The sequence below is a fragment of the Humulus lupulus genome, chromosome 2, assembly GCF_963169125.1.
Source record: "Humulus lupulus chromosome 2, drHumLupu1.1, whole genome shotgun sequence".
NCBI classification, from domain to species: Eukaryota; Viridiplantae; Streptophyta; class Magnoliopsida; order Rosales; family Cannabaceae; genus Humulus; species Humulus lupulus.
Genome location: NC_084794.1, coordinates 291770405 through 291786554, shown reverse-complemented (window position 1 = coordinate 291786554; position 16150 = coordinate 291770405). Strand labels below are relative to the sequence as shown.

Genomic DNA, 16150 nt, shown 5'->3' with positions numbered 1-16150 from the left:
TTTAAATGTAAAACCCTCTATATATTTTTTCTTTCCATTCAACAGATCAAAATTCCATAACTATTTGTAGTTCATTCAACCATTTTTACAAGCTCAAAAGGAATACAACAAAACTACGTAGTACGTACGCCCTTTCCTGGCCGGCTAAATATCCAACACCATGAACACTAGAAGGCCTATTTGCAGTTTACATCTTAATACTATCACCCCCAAAAAAGGGTGTAATTATCTATGGATTCATCAACAAGCCAACTGATCTCTAAATGGTGAAATCTCTTCAAAGATAGGGAGTCTCCTCGATCTAGAGGGTGTCCATTGATGATTCATCCACTGATCAAGCCCCTCAAGAAAAGCATCCTCTATGTTCAACTCAAAAGAATTCGAGGACATGAGTTTTGTAGTTGATTGGCATTTTTCAAGTTCTTTGACAAGTTCCTCAGCCCGGTTTATCGACTTGGGTTCATCTGATCCCAAGACCTTGCCTTGCAACACTTGATCAACAACAGCTTGTGCCTCGGTATAGCGTGTTTGCTTGATGAGGCACATGCACAAGTTGCAGGCTTTGTTGGCATCAGGATCGATTGCCTGAGCTTTATGGTATACTACTTCGGCTGCCTGATAGTTTCCTTGCTGCATGTAGGCCCAGCCTAAGTTACCCTGTGCCAAGTAATTGTAAAGTAAGATTTAAGTTAAACAAGATTACAAGCCTAAATTTAACTGTTGGTTATTTTGACAAGTGTCAAAGTAGTAAAGAGGGAATGGATAACAAATTGAGTGTTATTGAAGCTGTTGAATAATGAATTTAAACATCTATTGAGAAGGGTTCAAATAGTAAAAGCTTATTAGTGTAAGTTTAAGTACCAGTATCCTTGAAGTCTCTTGCTTAATGGTGACCTGAAACTTCCTTCCATGAGAGCGTGCCGTCTTGGTTGGTTTACCATTGAAGGCCTCTCCCTGGTAAATCATGCGAAGCTTCTGTTTTAGTAGCTCTATTTGTTCCTCAACTCTTCCACATTTCTGATACACACAGCCAATATTAGAATCAAATGCAAACATAGGCTTAATTTCATTCTAAAACAAACACGAGTCTCCTACAGAGTATGTCAAATTCAAAAAAAAAAAGAAAAAGATATTGCAGTGCTCTGGTTATAACTAACCTTGTACAAATCGATAAGCACATTATCGAGAGATTCTTGAGCCTGTCTTGAGCACTGATTCCTAAAAGATTTTATGGCTTCAATTGCTTCTTCAGCTCTATCTTGCTGCTTCATAACTATTGCCATGTCTTTGAGGGCACTATCTACCCTATCTCCGGCATTTATTGCCTCCCAAAACAAAACTATAGCCGCATTTGGGTCCTTGTCAACTAACTGTATTCGCATGAAAAATTAATTAGGCAAAAAAAAAGAAGAAAGAAACAGTATTTCCGAGTCCAAACAAATTGAATTTTTGAATGTTTTGCAGAAGCAAATACACAAAGAAACTTCTCTTTTTGGCTCCACTTGAAGGTTTTTAACCTAAGAAGAATCCATATTATTAATAAAAAAACAAAAAAGAAAAGAAAAGAAAATAACAAAGCCAGAATAAAAATTAGCACAAAAGGTCTCTCGAGCATATCTCTAAAATAGAGTACGCGGTTTACACCAAATCTTACTCCAATTACACAATATTTTTTGGAGCAAAGGATAGAATTTGATCTTTATTTGTTTTCAACTAAAATTATAATACAAGGATGTAATTTCATCTTTTTTTCAAAAGAATATTAATAATGTGAGTATTATAAAGTTTTGAGTTATAGTTGGACCACCAATAACAAGAGCACACAGACTCGAAAACCAGGCACACTCAAATCATACTTTATGATGTCTAATTTTAGTATTGAAAAGCTCTTTTACCATATCAAAGTGATACCTAATATCCAAAACTAGGTCTATGGCATAACCATTCCTCCATGGTGTGCATGTTAAGTGTCTTTTAAGATAGAGTTTATACGTATCTTTTTCTTCTAGCTAGCGTTTACGTTATGTCCATTTTTGGAAGTAAAAACAAAGAGTAGTAATAATACCAGAGTATCTGAAAAGATACGTAATTGTTAGTCATTTCCCAAGTGGGGTTTAAACGTAGAGCATCACAGTCTTCAACAAATTGTTAGCTCCCAAAAGAATAAAATGTATCATAAAGTTTTTTTTGTCTGATTTTTATTTTTATTTTTTGAAAATTCAATTGGGGCGAGTGTTTGATGGATCTAATAAAACTATCCATTGACACATAAATAATCAGATAAGACAAGGCTATATATATAATAATAATATAAGATAATTATACATATAATTCAACACTTTTTCCCTTAGAAAATCTGGTTCCAACTCAACCGACGAAAAGATAATGAGAAAATCAATAATTTTAGATGCATTCGATTGGAAATTGAACGGCTCAGATCACTTTATGATGGTGGGATCATGACTTGATCTGGGGTCAACCAAAGGAACGACCAATAAAAATCCATTATTTTTTTTTTTTTAAAATCGTTTTTTTTTGGTCTGAACAAAATAATTATCGTCATGGGACTCCACTCGACAGATTTATTTAGAAGATGTAGACAGTTTCAGCTGGAAGATAAATAAGTAATCAATGAATTACTTATAGCTGTATTGAATTAGGTGGTTCAGTAATTACGGCAAAGACTTTTTCTATCTGAAATCACAAAAAATAACACCCGATTCATACCTAACTACTTTTCTTTCCTAATCTATTTTCCATAGAAACAAACAAGTGAAGACAGGGAAAATAAAAATAAAAATCTGAGGAACGTTTCAATCTCTCAAATTACTATTTTTATTATTTTCTTCCATCCTTCCTAAAAAAAGCATTGAAAAAAAATGAAACGAATATTCGATTCGCCCCATTCAACAATTTAAATTATAAACACAAACAAAATAATTCATATGAATCATATCCGAAAAAGAAAGGAACACAAGATCGAAACCACTCAGAATTCGAACAAATACATACACAGAAAATGTATATATCTTTATATACAAACAGAAAGCTGAATTTGACGTTAAGAATTACCTGAACGTGCTTAGCACGAACATAAGGGCTATCGCCGGGAGGAAGTTTATGAAGGACATGAAAGGCGGTGGAAACCTCTGGTTTCTCCGTGGATTTCCTCCTACTCATCATCATTCTAATCTCGTATATATATGTGTGTGTGTGTGTATAAGGCTATTCCAAAGCTTAATCTCTCTAGCTAGAAAATCTCAATTTCTGAAGAACTTTCGTTCTGTGTCTTGGTCGGAGGAAAATGGAGAATCGGAAAAGAGAAGGGAAAACGAGATTGGGATGAGCTAGCTAAGCGAAAGAGAGCTTATTTCGTGGGTTGTAATGTATAAAAGCTTTGTGTAACAGAGGAATGAATCTGGACAGTATTCTGTCTACGTTCGTTTCGGGTTTTAATGGATCCCATTAGTGCGTGGGGGCAGGTTTGTGTGGGTTCGATTTGCTATATACGTTTAATGCCACGTGTCAATTGGTTATTAAGCCTACGTGTTATTTTTGTAAAAGGTCATTTTATTACGAGTAATAATATGTTCACATAAAACATACACACAAATATTATATAGGGAAATCTACAAAAATGCACTAAAAGTTAAAAAAAATCTGAAAAATACGGTGCATTACAAAAATACGGAATTTTTGGATAAAAACACGGAATGGCAAAATCGTAAATACGGAGTGGCAAAATCATAAATAAAAGCTGTAAAATACAATTTTTTGTGAACAACGTTTACAAACTAGTAAATATCTGTTACAAATTTGTAAATATCTGTTACGTGTTTGTAAATAATATTTACAAAATCCGTTATAGAAAATGTAGATTTTTTTTTTTTTTTTGTAGATAAAACTTACAAACAAATTTGTAACTAAATTTTTTATTTTTGTAACAATAATTTACAAATCTAGTTTTACAACTAAGAAATATATTTTTGTAACTAATATTTACGAAAATATTTTATAGTTAAGAAATCATAAACAAAAGATACATAGAAATATTATATTTTTCTATATTATTACAATATTGTACCAAAAAATTACATGAACCATCATATTTATGCTATACAACTTAAAAATACAAATTTAAGATATTCATTATTTATAAAACACTTTATTGAATGTAGTGGTGAAATACAATATTTTTTTTTAAACAAGTTTTACATTTTTGTTACAACAATTTACAAAACTAATTTCACAACTAAAAAGTTTATTTTTGTAACTCACATTTACATAAATATTTATAAATTTATTTAACATGATTATTACAAAGATTTACAAAACTAATTTTTTAACTTTAAATATATTTTTATAACAAAACTTAAAACTTTAACTGTATATTGTAACATATAGTTATTAATATTAATTTTAATTAACTGCATATTGTAATTTGTATAAATATTTATTTATTTTTTGAGTAATTGTATAAATATTAATTTTAATATTAATAAATACATTCATTTTAAATAAAAATAAATTAATCTACTTTATTAATTTCCAAAGACAATATTGAAAATGATTTATCTGGAATCACCTCTCTCTTCATTACAGAAGTCTTTTGAAGATCTAGAGTACTAAAAACTGTTCATGGTACTCCATGAAGCCTAGAAGAAGTACCAAAATCTGTCCATGGTACTCCATGAAGCCGAGAAGAAGAACCGTATTAAACTGCCGTATAAAACGATTAACATGCCGTATTTTTGTAATTTATTTAACATGCCGTATAAAACGATTTTTTTAAAAAATTACGGTGGGAGATGTAATTAATCCTATTATATATAGTGATGTGACCGTTTATCCTAAACAATCACATTTATAAAAACAAGATTCACTGTTTTAAAAAGCAGTCATTGTGTATAATATTTATGTGCATATTTTGGATACACATATTATTACTCTTTTATTATTTTGTATTAATAGTACATATTTGTTATTTTAAATTTAAATTTAATTAATAAAATCTTAACAATTTAATCAAACTATTATCAATTATATAAATTTAATCATATATAATTTATGATAGTTTGATCTTAGTGATAAAATTTTATTTATTAAATCTGAGTTTAGGATATCAAATATTTATAATTTTAAAATATAAGGTGTTATATAAACATTATTAAAAAAAAATATCAAAATAATACTTTGCAAAAATACAAAATACTAAATAAGTAAATTCATTTAAAAAAAAAAGTTTATTTGGATTAAATTGTAATTAATTATAACGGGTCAATCACTTTTGTAATTTTACTAATTAAAGCAACTCTACGCGCTTGGATTGAGCCTGATGTTAATATTTGAGAAATCTCGACTTTTGGATCAAAATCACTTTTGTAATTTTACTAATTAAATCAATTCTACGCCCTTAGATTGAACCTGATGTTAAGATTTGAGAAATCTCAACCTTTGGATCAAACACTCAAGGTCGGAGATTGAGATGTGATCTTCGCCAATTTTGAGTTTAATTAGCTTAAGTAATTGGCTCTTGGGAATTTTAAAATGCATGCTTACTAGACAAATATATCTTGAACTCGTCTTTTAACCATAATTAATGTATATTTAATATATACTTGGCTTCATGAAGCACTAAATTATTATTATTATAATATAATACATGATTAATTAATAATCTTGATTCAATTATATTTTTGTCCAGCATCATCATCGATTCAGAGCTAATATAATAAAATAATAATTTACTAAATTTATAAGAAAATAATTTTTGAGAAATATACATAAGTCCCACTTCATATTTAAATTAATAATAATATCACTACTAAATTCATAACTTTAGATATAGTATGGTTCGATTAGGTGCATTTATCAATTTTTTGATATGTAAATATATGCATTCAATGTATTTTCATGATTACCTTTATAAATTAATTTTTTTTACTTATGTGTAAATTAAATTTATTAATTTGTCTATAAAATAATATATATTCATAGTTCTGATGCTATTAATTTATAGAAGTTTCAATGTAAGAGAAAAAAAAAGTTATAAATATAAAAATACATATTTTTTATTATTACTAGTAGTATGGCACATACAATGTATGTATAGCTGATAAAAAAACTATTTACTTATAATGTATGTTGTTTAGTTTTAAAGTTATAAATATTGTTTATAGTTTTAATAATAACTATTTTATTATTTTAAAAAATATATATATGTGATAGAATAAATTATAGTTCTATAGTATATATAAATATTTATGTTGACCGCGTTTTTGATCAACGACGTGAGAACGTCAAAAACGACAAACCTTCAAGAGAATTTAAACGACACCGACGGTTTAATAAAGAAAATAAAGAATACACAAGATTTTTATAGTGGTTCAGCCCCAATATATTGGTAATAGCCTAATCCACTTAGAGTTGTGATTATAGATCTGTACTCAAGATCAGATGGACTGAGCCAACTGAGTTTCTTCAGTACAGATTGCAAAAATACAAGAATTCTTTCAAATACCAGCACTTTCTCTCTCTAGAATACTCAGACCCAAATTTTCCCAAAAGTCCAGAAAGAAGAAGCAGAAGCCCCTCTCTAATCCCATAAGCCCTCTATTTATAGGCTTAGGGTCATACATATGGTATCCCCTAGAATCGGGATATTTTATTATACTTATTACATTTAAATTACAAAAAACATTTAAAATGTAACAAAACCCCCAATTTGTGGGAAGAATGAGAGATTCCCGCGTATCTTGTTGAAGCCGTTTCTGGGAATCTTGACTTAGTCCCCCTCTAGCTAGTTGATCCACCTCCTACTGACCACTCATGCAAGTGCTGGTCGGACATGTGCATGGTGGTAGGACATGTTTTTATTGGTCGGACAAGTGCATGGTGGTAGGACATGCACTCCTCTCCTCTAACATGCCATATCTCTTCTCTAACATGGCACTCTCCTCTAGCATGTCATATCTCTCCTCTAACATTGCACTCTTTATTTGGGTAACCATGCACTTGCTGGACATATGTATAAAGACCAAATTCTTGAGCTCTCCTCGGACCACACCCTTAGGGTCTCCTCGGACCACACCCTTGGGATCTTCTAGGATGCACTCTCCTTAGCTCTCCTAGGATGCACTCTCCTTAGCTTTCCTCGGACCACACCCTTGGGATCCCCTAGGATGCACTCTCCTTAGCTCTCCTAGGACCACCCCCTTGGGGTCTCCTCGGACCACACCCTTGGGATCTCCTAGGATGCACTTGGCTTGGTTATGACATCTTTCAAGCAGTCCAAACTCTTCATTAGTCTACCGGGTCACTTTATCACAACTCTGAGGAGTCAATGTATTTATTGACTATTTAATGTGTCTTTTACGGACCATGTACTGTCATTTGTCACCTCTATTGCCACGTCATCAATCTCCATTTTTGGGGATAACAATTTATATCAATAATCTCTACATATATGATATCTAAACACAACATTGACATAGATATATATTTACAAAAATACATGATATATGTATAAAATACAATAATATTTAAAAAATAATAATAATAGAAATAAAATAAGAATATAAAAAAATCATGTGTAGACAGTAATATCCATGCGTGCTTCAACTATTTTTATTTTCTAATATTATATGTTTAATATAATATTAAATTTAAGTTTAATTAAATTTTATTTAAGTTATTAAATATATGGTTTTATTATTTTTAAATAATTATCATGTAAAATATCTCAAAAATATCATATTTGAATTTTTTTATTTTTTTATTTTTAAGTTTAAGTCATATTTACAAATATAATAATATTTTGTTAAATATAAGAATATTCCGTTTAAGTTAACGGAAAAAATTAAAAAACCGTTAAAATTAAGAATTTTCGTTATCTACACACTTTTTATATAGAAGAGATTTTACAATTTCGTTGTTTAAAAAATATTGTGGTTTCTATATATTCACGTCGTTTTCAAAGAAATTGTTGTTTTTCAGAGAAAAAGTGTAGTTTTTTCTAAACAAATTGTCGTTTTTATAGAAAACATTTCGTTTTCTAAGGGTCTGAATAGTTCGCGATTATAAAACTGTATTTTTGAAAAGTAAAATTCTGAAATGAAAATCTGAATTTAGTGATTAAAATCATGTATTCTGAAAATGTGATTGGTTCAATGTTACTAAACTGTTTTTGAGTTTTAAAAAAATGAATCTGTCATTGGTATTAAATTTGAAAATATAACAGAAACTGAATACTTGATTGGAACAGCTGAATATAAATATTATTTTAATTTTATATATTTTATATACATAGGTTGTATAATATTAAATTTTGATTTATCAATAGATTTAATTAAGTAAAATTTAATTATATTGATAAATTAAAATTTAATAATAATTATTGATTAAATTCATAATAATATTGTCATCTATAAAAATGCCAGCATGACTTATTTTTTAATTGGGCATCCTAAATGTCATAAAATATTCCATAAACACCTTATTACTAGTGGGAACATACTCAAGTTATAAAAATTAGTAAAAAAAAAAAATACAAGCACTGATACAGATGATAGGAGTAGAGAGAACAAACAAACTAATTTTGATTTTAGGTTTTTGGAGAAAAAATCACAAAACAGAGAAAACGTGAAATCGTTGTTTTTTAATTATAACACAAAATTAGAATTTTGATTAGGATATAGTTTTAAAAAATAATATACCAATCATATATTTTGGTAGGTCCCACAAATTTTGAGTTTACAAAATCATAATATAATTTCCAAATCAACTACCAATCACACCTTAAGAAATTTTCATTTTCAAGGAAGGTGTCGTTTTATGAAATATTGTTCTTCCGGTAAAATGTGTTGTTTCTCAAAGAAAATTGTCGTTTCCCGAGAAAAATTGTCGTTTTCAATAAATTATTTGTTTTCAGAAAGTTGTCGATTTTGAAGTAAATTGTTGTTTTTTCAAGAAATTTGTCGTTTTTAAAAGAATTTGTCATTATTTATTTATTTATTATGAAAATTGTGGATTTTAAAGGGACTTCACTTCACTTGTTTCAGAAAGTTTTCCGTTCAAATAATAAATAAATGGAAAAAGAGAAAGTTGTCAATGACGATATGAATTAACAGTACATTCACTGTATGCCATTGTTGTTAAACGACAAGCTTTATCAGTACATTAATGGCTCTCAATCACAATATATACTAGGGAGTTCCTTGTAGAGATTTCACTTTAAGTTCTACTGGTGGGGCTCTCAGTGTTCTAGACTCGTCAATAGTTTTCGGTCGATTTTTTTATGACCATGTATATTGTACCTATTTAGAGAATCCTTCAAATTTTCAGAAAATTCCAAATAGTTTACAGTATCGAAAATTAAGTTCAAATATGTTGTTATATGCGTGGCTAATTTTTGTTATGCGTGTGGAAAATAATATGTTTGATCCTAGTTTTCGGTACTGTAAACTATTCGGAATTTTCTGAAAATTTGCAGGATACTCTAAATAGCTACAATATACATGATCATAAAAAAAAATCATGTCAAAAACTGATCACGGGTCCAGAACACTGAGAGCCCTACTAATAAGGCTTAAAGTGAATGCCCTATAAAAAAAATTGTCTAATATATATAAATAGGACAATTCTTCTATAGGCCCTACGGTAGGGCTCTCGGTGTTTATCGACCTGTGAACAGTTTTCGGCGCGATTTTTTTTATGCCCGTGTATATTGTAACTATTTAGAGCATTCTGCAAATTTTCAGAAAATTCCGAATAGTTTACAGTACCGAAAACTAGGTTCAAAGATTTTCACGCGCATAAAAAAAATTAGTCACGCGTGCAATAACATGGTTGAACCAAGTTTTCGGTACCGCAAACTATTCGGAATTTTCTGAAAATCGCGATAATGCTCTAAATAGCTACAATACACACGATTATAAAAAAAATTCGTGCCGAAAACTGTTCAAAGGTCGAGAACACTGAGAGCTCCACCGATAGGACTTAAAGTGAAACCCCTGTTGGAGAATTCCACTGTATAAATATAGTTTGGTCATCGATCAAAAATGATGGTGACATATGTATATTATACGAAACATTTATTATGTATGGTTGTTTTGAGTATATTATGTGGTACTTGTTTTGCAAAAAGAAGGTGTGGACTCGTCAATTCTAAGCTAGTCCACTTCACGTGGGCCATCTCTTTGTGCTCAGCTACAGCTAACAAAGTTAACAAAAAAAAAAAAGGGTTTTTTTCAAGAGAAAATTACACTTGAAATGGTTTATTTATTTATTTTTACAAGGTTTTAAACTTTTTTTTTTCTAATGTGGGTTTCCTTATTTTGAGTTAATTATGTGGGATAAACTTTATTATATTTTTTCTCTAAAAAAAAACTTTATTATATTTTTGAATAATTTTCAAATAATACTATATGTTCCAGCAATAGTAATAATTAATAATGCTATATGCTGATCTTAAGTTTAGTTTTTTAGGTTTTGTATTATTTTTTGGAGCAATTTTATTATTTTACCTTAATTATTAATAGTAAATGTATAGTTTCGTATATATTATATATTTTATTAATTTTTTTTATTTAATTTTACGTAAAGAAGGTGATATTTTTCTTCAATTTTTTTCAGCTTCTTCTTCTCTGTTTTTATTTTTGTTTCTTTTTGTTATTTGATCTTCTTTTCTTCTTGATTGATTTTTCTTTCTTCTTTTTTAGTTTCTGATATTGCCTTTTAAATCAAGTATTTTTTTTTCTTCTTCAAATTTAGGTTAGGTAATGGATTACCTCTACCATACGTACAATTCAAGACTTTTTGGATAACCAATACCCATATTACTGCAAATATAGGGATGGCCTCCTTTGACTTGGTCCAAGGCTTTTTGGATGGGAAATTTGAGTTTAAAAAAATCCCCTCGTGTATTCATATCACATTTTATTTTAGTGCCATTATTTTCTTTGTTTCCAAAAATATCATTCTAATTCTTTTTGCAAACAACTCTTTCTCTTCTATCACTCTCTTAGTTTTTCCCCTCTCTTTCTCTCTCGCTCTTTGTTTCTCCTCTCTCTTTCTCTTAGCTTCTCTACGGAGACTACACAAAAAAGACTCATGATATTTTATTTTAATGATTTAGAACTTAAACTAATGACAAGTATCTCATAAGACACTAATTATTGCATTATTGAACAGATCTGGACATAATTTTTTAGTTTTTTTCGCGATACTTTTTTTCATATTTGACATTCTAAAATCTGCAGAAAATTGACTTTGCTCGATGTAATTTTTGCAAGATGCGTAATTTTTCACTCGAGTATCCATTTGGAGTTTTTTTTTTGTTGCTATTTTTTTTAAATCTATACATTTGATATGTGTATATACATCTTTGGGAAGTGTAAAACTTGAGAAAAATACCAAAATTCAAAACAATACCACAATTTCGGCCATGCTGTCAAGCTTTACACTTTCCAAATATAGATATTGTTCACACTATTTTAAAGTAACGTTTTGAGGCATGATTTATTGAGACTACTTGTTATTGGTGAGATGTCTTTGAAGATTTTGTTATATTATTTTATAATATAATGTAATATTATATTGTATTATAATATAATGTTTTAGATTAAATAAATGTGACAAAGAGTGTCACATATTGTAATATTTAGATATATGAGATATATCCAAATAATGTAACATATTTGGTGTTACAAATTTGTAACTTCCAAATATTACCCTTTATTGTGTAAATTTGTTATTACACAATATTGAGATGAATTTCATAAAGTCATTTGAGAAATGGCTGTGAGAGATATGATTTTAACCCCAATAATGTGTTTTGGGGGTTACAAAATCATTTGGGAGGGTTTGGAACCGTTTGGAAAAACAGCACAATTTTAAGTGCTGAAAATGGTCAGTGGCCGCAGCCACTGAATGTTGGTGACCGCGACCTGTGGGACAGAGACTAGTGGCCGCGGCCACCAATGTCTCTGGCCGCGGCCACAGGCCAAAAACTAACTATTTTTTTAGTTTTTTCAATCTTTGTTGAACGGCTCAAAAAACTCAAAAAACTCAAATAACTCTCAAATCTCATTTTTAATTTCATATTAATCCAATTAAACATTGGTAACAGCCATGGGGGTTGGTGGAATTTGAAATTCAAAGGGTGTCTCTAAACTCTATAAATAGAAGCCTATAGCTCACTTGTAAGATACAATTTTTCTATCTATTGAAGCACTTGGCTAGAAACACCTTGAGGCTTGATAATTCCAGAAAGTGTTTTCTATAATCTGTGAGAGATCCCGTGGAAATAAACTTTTGGACAAAGGTTTCAAACCTTGTTCAAGTTGGTGATCCCCAACACTCTTCACTTTGGTAGTGTGAGTGAGAGTTGTTTATCTTTTGTTTCTTGTTCCTTTCTTTCATTCTATTGCTTTTCATCTTTATATTGTTCTTCTCTATTTACATGTAAGAGTTGTAATATTTTCTTTTCTTTTATTCCAAACACTTTACTTTATTTGTAACATTTTGCTTAGAGTTGTATTTTACTATTCTCTTCTTCACCATCTTCTTCATTTTCTTTGTTTATTTGTAATTTTCAATTATAGAGTTGTAACTCTTTTTAATCAATCATTATTTATTTGTAATATATTGCATAGAGTTGTAATTTATTATTATTTCCATTGAGGCAAAATACATATTTTCCTAACAGATTTGTGTTCTCCTCCATGAGTACATAAAAAATAAGTATTAATATGCTCAAAATTGTTGCAGGGTGAATGAGCAATTGTCATCTAAAGTAGGCAAAATGATAAGGGAAAATAATAGGATTTGTGTTAGTCCTGCATTGAAATTTGAGTACCCTTTCAAAGGGGAGTATATAGAATTCAATATTCTTAGCTTGGTAAGTTGATAAGCATTGAGACTTTCTCTTGCGTGCGCAGGGGATGCAAATCATTGTGGGTGTAGAAAAAACGCATGTGACTTATGTGTGCTCACACGTCCTGTAGGCACGAATGCAAATCCATAAAGCCCAGATTGTATTGAGCTTATTTTGCAACCCATAATTTATTTTTCCTTCCAAATTTGACCAAGAATGTTCTAGAACACTCTAGAAATGAATCTGGGAGATCTCATCCTTGCCTTACATACAAATTACTTCAATTTTGGGTAGCTACCTGAAATGGACTTTTTGGGTAGTTACCCAATTTTGTTTGCTTGATTCTCAAGCACTTGGTCACCCTTGAAGGCTATAAATAGATGGCTTCATCTCATTTTTTAGCACACAAATTCAAAATCTCTCTCAATTTTTGAAATTGTCTTTCTCTCTCTTTCCCTCTTGGTCGAAAGTCTCTTGGTTTCTGGTTGAAGCTCCTCTGAGTTCATACCATTTGGTGTCGAACCTATCTTAAGTCCTCACTCATATATTGATGGTGTTATTAGGCATTGGTAATATCGTTTGGAGTAGAAGAAATGTGCCTGGCTGCTACTTATATACTATTTTATCCTGGGAGACAAACACTGTTAGTAATCCTCAAGCACCCGGTGAGGAAACGTAATTGTTTTAAGGAGATAGTGTAGCACACTAGACTAAATTTGACACAAAAAGTAGTATTTATAATACATATGCTTATGCTTGTACTCTTTCCATCTCCACTTATCATAATATATTCTTATAAATTCACGTTATTTATTTTCTTTATAAGAAATATCACATGCCTTTATTTTCTAACAGATATACACATCTCAAACATGTAGACCTCGAAAAAAATACCCTAAATAAAAAAAATCTCTCAAAACGGATACCTGAGTGAAAAATTACGTCTCTTGCAAGAATTGCATCGAGTAGCATCAAGCAGCATCGAACAAATATTGAGAAACCATCGAGCAAAGTCAATTTTTTTTCCATGAAAATCTTGATTTTTAATGCCCCATCAAGTTGGCATGGAGTACCATCGAGTAGTGTCGGGCAACTATCAAACAGTATTAAGAAACTTTCCAACTTCATCGAGCAAAATCGATTTTTCCATAATAAATCATATTTTTCATGCCCAACTTGATGCTCTTTGATGAAGCTCGATTGGGACTTAAAAATCAATATTTTCATAAAAAAAATTGACTTTGGTCGATGAAGCTTAATGGTGCTCGATGTTTTGCTTGATAGTTGCTCGATACTGCTTGATGGTGCTCGATGCGATTCTTGCAAGATGCGTAATTTTTTTACCCAGGTGTTCATTTCGGGTTTTTTTTTTTTAGTTTTGGTATTTTATTTTAGATCTACACGTTTGAGGTGTGTATATTCATAATTGGGAAGTGTAAAGCTTGACAACACGACCAAAATTGGGGTATTATTTTGAATTTTGGTATTTGTTCAAGCTTTAACCTTCCCGAATGTGTATATACACTTTTTAAACGTGTAGATCTTGAAAAAAACCAAAAGTAAAAAAAACACATCCAAACGAACATCCGAGTGAAAAGTTTCGCTTATTGCAAGAATCGCATCAAGCACTATTTAGCGGTATCGAGCAACCATAAAAAAAAGTTAATTTTTTTTCATGAAAATCTTGATTTTTAAAGTCTCATCGAGTACCATTGAGCAAGCATCAAACAAATTCATTTTTCTACAAATTTTAGAGTTTCAAATAAAAAAGATGGCAGAAAAAGAAAAATCATTGACAAATCTGCTCGAAATACAATAATTAGTGTCTTAAGTGATACTTGTCATGAGTTTAAGTTCTAAATCATTAAAAACTATCATATGCCTTTTTTGTGTAGCCTCCATGGAGAAGTTAAGAGAAAGAGAGATGATAAATGAAGAGAAAAAGAGAGAGAAAGAAAGGAAAAACTAAGAAATAAAGGGATGCCGGTGTCTAGCGATGATGGTGTTGTGGCTGCAATTTTTAGAAAATAAAGAAAGAGAAAGAGACAATAGGAATAGTTGGTGCAAAAATAATAAAAGTTGTATTTTTGTAAACATGTGAAAAAAGTGCACTAGAATATAATATTGTGTGAATGAATACACCAGGAGAATTTTTTTTAATTTCCCTCACATTAATAAAATCTCAAATTTCATTTTGAACTTACAATATATGTTAGTATATATTTTGTATGTGTTGAAGAGATTTTAATTGATTTTACTTATTTTAATCATTTAATACGTTAATTAATTTTTAGTTGATATGACATTTAATTTAGTTTATTTATCATGCTATAATAAATGATGGAAATAATTTTTTTAACCTATTGTTTGTAAGAAAATAAAGTATAATATATATTTTTTCAAATTTGGTTATTTTTGACAATAAAAAAGCTGGGGTGAGAGAGGCTCGAACTCTCGACCTCAGGATCACTCAATGTAGCTATGAGACCTACGCGCTAGCCAACTGCGCCACCACCCCTTTGTTTACATTATTTATATTAGTATTACTAATTGGTGATTACATTATCCCTTAGAAGAATAAAATTCTTAATTGCAATTCTTCATCCATAAAAAAAGGTGGTTGCGGATTATTATTTAACTTTCTTTTTTCTTCATTATAAATAGGAAAAAGGAAAGGCAACTAAATTATTTAGGGAAATATAACGGCAGGGTGATATTTTTGCTTGGGAAATTTGAGTTTTTATGTAAATAAAAAAAATGTTAAGCATTTAAATCATTTAAAAAAAGTGCTAATTTTTTTGACAATATCTAAAATACTCATCTTATAACTTTTTTCATCCCTTCTCATTCTCTCTTCCCTCTCTCTCCCTCAATTCATTCCTCTCAACTCCCTCTCTAGAAAAAAAATTCATGGGTAAGGTAAAATATCATAGAAATCAATGTAACGGCAAATATTTCTCACTTAGGACACTAAAATACTACATTTCGAACAGATCTGGGCATGATTTTTAGGTTTCTATTGCGATTTTTTTTCTTCAGATATGAAACTTTAAAATCTACAGAAAATCGACGTGGTTCAATGGTGCTCGATGTCAGCACGATGGAGCCTTCAAAATCAAGATTTTCATGAAAAAATCGGTGTTGCTCGATGGTGGTTCGATGGAGGTTCGATGGTGTTCAATACAATTCTTGCAAGATACGTAATTTTTCACTCAAGTGGTCGTTTGGGGTGATTTTTTTTTTATTTTGGGTATTTTTTCAAGATCTACATGTTTG

At 30.1% G+C, this 16150-nt stretch overlaps 1 protein-coding gene and 1 non-coding gene across 2 annotated transcripts; both read right to left on the bottom strand.

The window, feature by feature from the left end:
• LOC133819772 (protein SULFUR DEFICIENCY-INDUCED 2-like) lies at positions 1–3441 on the bottom strand. The gene is made up of 4 exons (XM_062253106.1): positions 3073–3441; positions 1158–1370; positions 862–1017; positions 1–657 (listed from the first exon to the last, which is right to left on the bottom strand). The coding sequence occupies exons 1-4, from the start codon at positions 3184–3186 to the stop codon at positions 241–243; spliced, it is 900 nt and encodes a 299-aa protein (XP_062109090.1). The 5' UTR covers positions 3187–3441; the 3' UTR covers positions 1–240.
• Positions 3442–15305: 11864 nt separating this feature from the next.
• On the bottom strand, positions 15306–15392 carry TRNAM-CAU (transfer RNA methionine (anticodon CAU)). The gene is given in 2 exon segments: positions 15306–15341; positions 15355–15392. It is a non-coding gene; the product is annotated as a tRNA-Met (tRNA).
• Positions 15393–16150: the final 758 nt, after the last annotated feature.

Coding starts and splice junctions, on each gene's coding strand:
- LOC133819772 (XM_062253106.1), bottom strand. CDS start 3,186: ATGATGATGAGTAGGAGGAAATCCACGGAGAAACCAGAGGTTTCCACC. Junction 1,371..3,072: donor TTCGTGCTAAGCACGTTCAG/GTAATTCTTAAC, acceptor ATGCGAATACAG/TTAGTTGACAAGGACCCAAA. Junction 1,018..1,157: donor TGCTTATCGATTTGTACAAG/GTTAGTTATAAC, acceptor TGTGTGTATCAG/AAATGTGGAAGAGTTGAGGA.